At 32.0% G+C, this 2,938-nt stretch overlaps 1 protein-coding gene across 1 annotated transcript; it reads left to right on the forward strand.

Annotated features, from left to right (window-relative positions):
- The first annotated feature begins 130 nt into the window (after window positions 1–130).
- LOC106461905 (lipoma HMGIC fusion partner-like protein 4) lies at window positions 131–1,454 on the forward strand. Its single transcript, XM_013921773.2, has 2 exons — window positions 131–368; window positions 1,025–1,454. The coding sequence occupies exons 1-2, from the start codon at window positions 131–133 to the stop codon at window positions 1,219–1,221; spliced, it is 435 nt and encodes a 144-aa protein (XP_013777227.1). The 3' UTR covers window positions 1,222–1,454.
- Window positions 1,455–2,938: the final 1,484 nt, after the last annotated feature.

The following is a 2,938-nucleotide window of genomic DNA, read 5'->3' on the forward strand; positions in this document are numbered from 1 at the left end:
ATATGCGCTTTTGTGTGTATAGCTTTTAAGGAATGCTTTTGGTTTTAGTATGATTTTGAAACGATGGATGCAATGCATTAAAACAAATCATATATTTCTTACTGTAATTTCCACATGCCTAGCTATCTGCATGTTAGTTGGAGTGCTGACTTTTCCGGCTGGCTGGGATAGTGAAGTGGTAAGGGAAGTCTGTGGTCCAGAAGCAACCGACTTCAACCCTGGTCAATGTGACCTCCGTTGGGCCTACATTTTGGCAATCATTGGAGTTTGTGATTGTACTGTACTAGCAATTCTCGCCTTCGTACTGGGGTCTCGTTACGTTCGACTGCTTCCAGACCAGTATATTTCTAGTAACTCGCCAAAACAAAGTTAGTAGCTTTGAAAACAGTTAAGTTTTAATGCTATATAATTCATGAAAAACATTAAGATCTGGTAAAAAAACAACAACAAAAATCTTTAACATACTAGAATAACGAAGTATATTTAGTGTATTATAAAAAGATAATGTTCATCTCTCAAACAACTTATTTAATAATTTTTATATAAAGTTTTTAGTCAAAGTATGTCGTTTGGAGTTTTTGTAGTCCTTATGGAGCACGTCCTCACGTAAGAAATATTTCGAGAAAAAGTTTACAAATTATGATTGGAAAATGTTTTATTGTACGAAACAAAGATAGATACTTTAGATCGCCCAGTTACAGTTGACTATAATTGTTTGTGGATATGTTAACTTCGTTTTTATACGCATTAGAATTAACTTATAGAAATGCAAATATTTTTAGGTCATGTTTTGAATCCCTTTTTAATAAATACTTTGTTTATTTTCACAAAAGTGTGTGTATATAGGTCGCGCTGTCCTAAAAGTACGCCCATATAAAAGTTTACTCCGAATTAATAAATATTAAGTCTACACGCTGTGTGAAACGAAATAAAATTTTGTATTTACATAATAGCATAAAAGTAAAAATAATAACAGAAATTTCAATACTATATCGATGCTAAGGAGTTTATTTTTCTCAATCAGGAGACACGTCTACCAATTACATCTCAGACAGGCACTCTCTTACTTCTCGAAAATCTAACAACCTGGAACCTCCGATGCTGGTGCACCCTATTGGCGACCCGGAACGTTTTTCAGAGTATTCTCATCGAACTGGGCGTTCTAAGAGTAGTTGGTCAAGAGATGACTTTGAATCGTCAATCAACAACTACCAGATGTGATGTCACTAATGCGTTAATATGATTTAACCAATCAAATTGATCCAAAACAGTATTTTGAAATTGATACTAACTTTGTAACTTACAGAATTTCTCAGAAATTTAATAAGGTTATTATTGTCGCGATACGAACAACGCTATTTTTTCCTTTTTTTGTTGTTCAGTTAAACTTTAATAATCCTAAACTTCTTAGTTTTAATTATTAAGAACTTGAAGACTGAAAAGTTAGTTAGAAGTATTATAGTGATGTCCTAGAGAACTTATCTGCATAAGTTCTAGAAATATTAGTATACATATTCTAGTATACATATAACCACAAGTTTAGTTTATTCATTTCCTGGACAATAAGTACAAGAATCCCAGATCTGCTGGGGTAAAAACTTTCAACATCATCGTGTATTACTTTGTAAGCTGTTTAATTTGAAATTAAGATGTATGTTACACAGCATATTATTTTCTGATATCCCAAATAATTGGTGTGAAGGAGATACTTCTTTGAGCACCTCGGGTCGTTTTGTTTTCTCTTCGTAACCGGCGGTTACTGAGAAGTTTAAGTACTACTTTTTTGTAAAATAATTATGTGTCCAATTTTTATTAACCAAATGTGTAAAATGCGATTGTCATAAAAAAGTTCGGCTGTCTATCTAATTCATGTCACAATTCAAATGTAAGATCAATCAGCCATATTGTTTTTACACAACTCCATTTACCCGATTTTAAGCAACGAATAGATAAATTTTGTATTTGAAATACGTAATGGATAGCGTTAAATCATAATCCAATCTCTGTTTTCCCCCCTATCATTAATCAAGTTACTTTATCTAAATTATAAATTAATTCATAACATGAAAATAGAAGAAAGTTAAAATATATATTTTAAGACTGGTACCTCAACAAAATTGTAGCTCGTATCCAGTAAATACTATATATTGAATTAATCGACATTTTACCCTTCGAACACATACAATAACCTTAATTCTCACTCATTCTGTGTTTAACAGTGTTATCCTAGGCCTACGTTGATGTATATCAATGTAGGCCAAAGAGTTATCACTTCCCACATGTTTTGTTTTTGTTTACCAGAGCGCCTTCTACGTTAATAGTTGCCGTCTTTTCTTCAAGATATTGCTTTTGTACGTTAGCATTAAAAGGTTATTGCTATTTCAAAGTATTTGAGGTCAGTGAAATAAATATCTTTATTATCGTTGAACGGTGTTTTGTATTCGAGTGTACTATATATGTATATATATATTGTTTCATGACAATCAGCCCCTCTGAAGATACCATTGTAACTGTCAAAGAACTGAGACCCTGAGGTGAGCTGATGATTCTATATTTATTATAGGTATAGCTTCTGTTAGACCTGGTACGATGGTTTTTTTTTTACCCATTAACCTTCGTTCACGCCTATTAATCTTCTATTTTTGATAACTAATTTTTTTTAATGTAGCTTTTTTTGATGAGGTTAATAGGTGATTAAATTACGATCATAATATAATTGTTTATTACTATAAGGAAAAATGTTTCTCGGTTTTGTATTTTCTCTACCTATACCAGCAAAAAGAGAATAAACAAGAGGGAACCCTCAATAGTCGAGGCACTTAAAATTATTTTAGGCAGGATTAGAGTAATTTAATCTATGAGACCTTTTTTTCCTTTTTATTAGCTATATTTTTGTGCGCCAGCAATACTATGTTTTTCAAATTCGATGACGAGGAAC

Source organism: Limulus polyphemus, unplaced genomic scaffold (assembly GCF_000517525.1).
Source record: "Limulus polyphemus unplaced genomic scaffold, Limulus_polyphemus-2.1.2 Scaffold1056, whole genome shotgun sequence".
NCBI classification, from domain to species: domain Eukaryota; kingdom Metazoa; phylum Arthropoda; class Merostomata; order Xiphosura; family Limulidae; genus Limulus; species Limulus polyphemus.

Coding starts and splice junctions, on each gene's coding strand:
- LOC106461905 (XM_013921773.2), top strand. CDS start 131: ATGTTAGTTGGAGTGCTGACTTTTCCGGCTGGCTGGGATAGTGAAGTG. Junction 369..1,024: donor TAGTAACTCGCCAAAACAAA/GTTAGTAGCTTT, acceptor TTTCTCAATCAG/GAGACACGTCTACCAATTAC.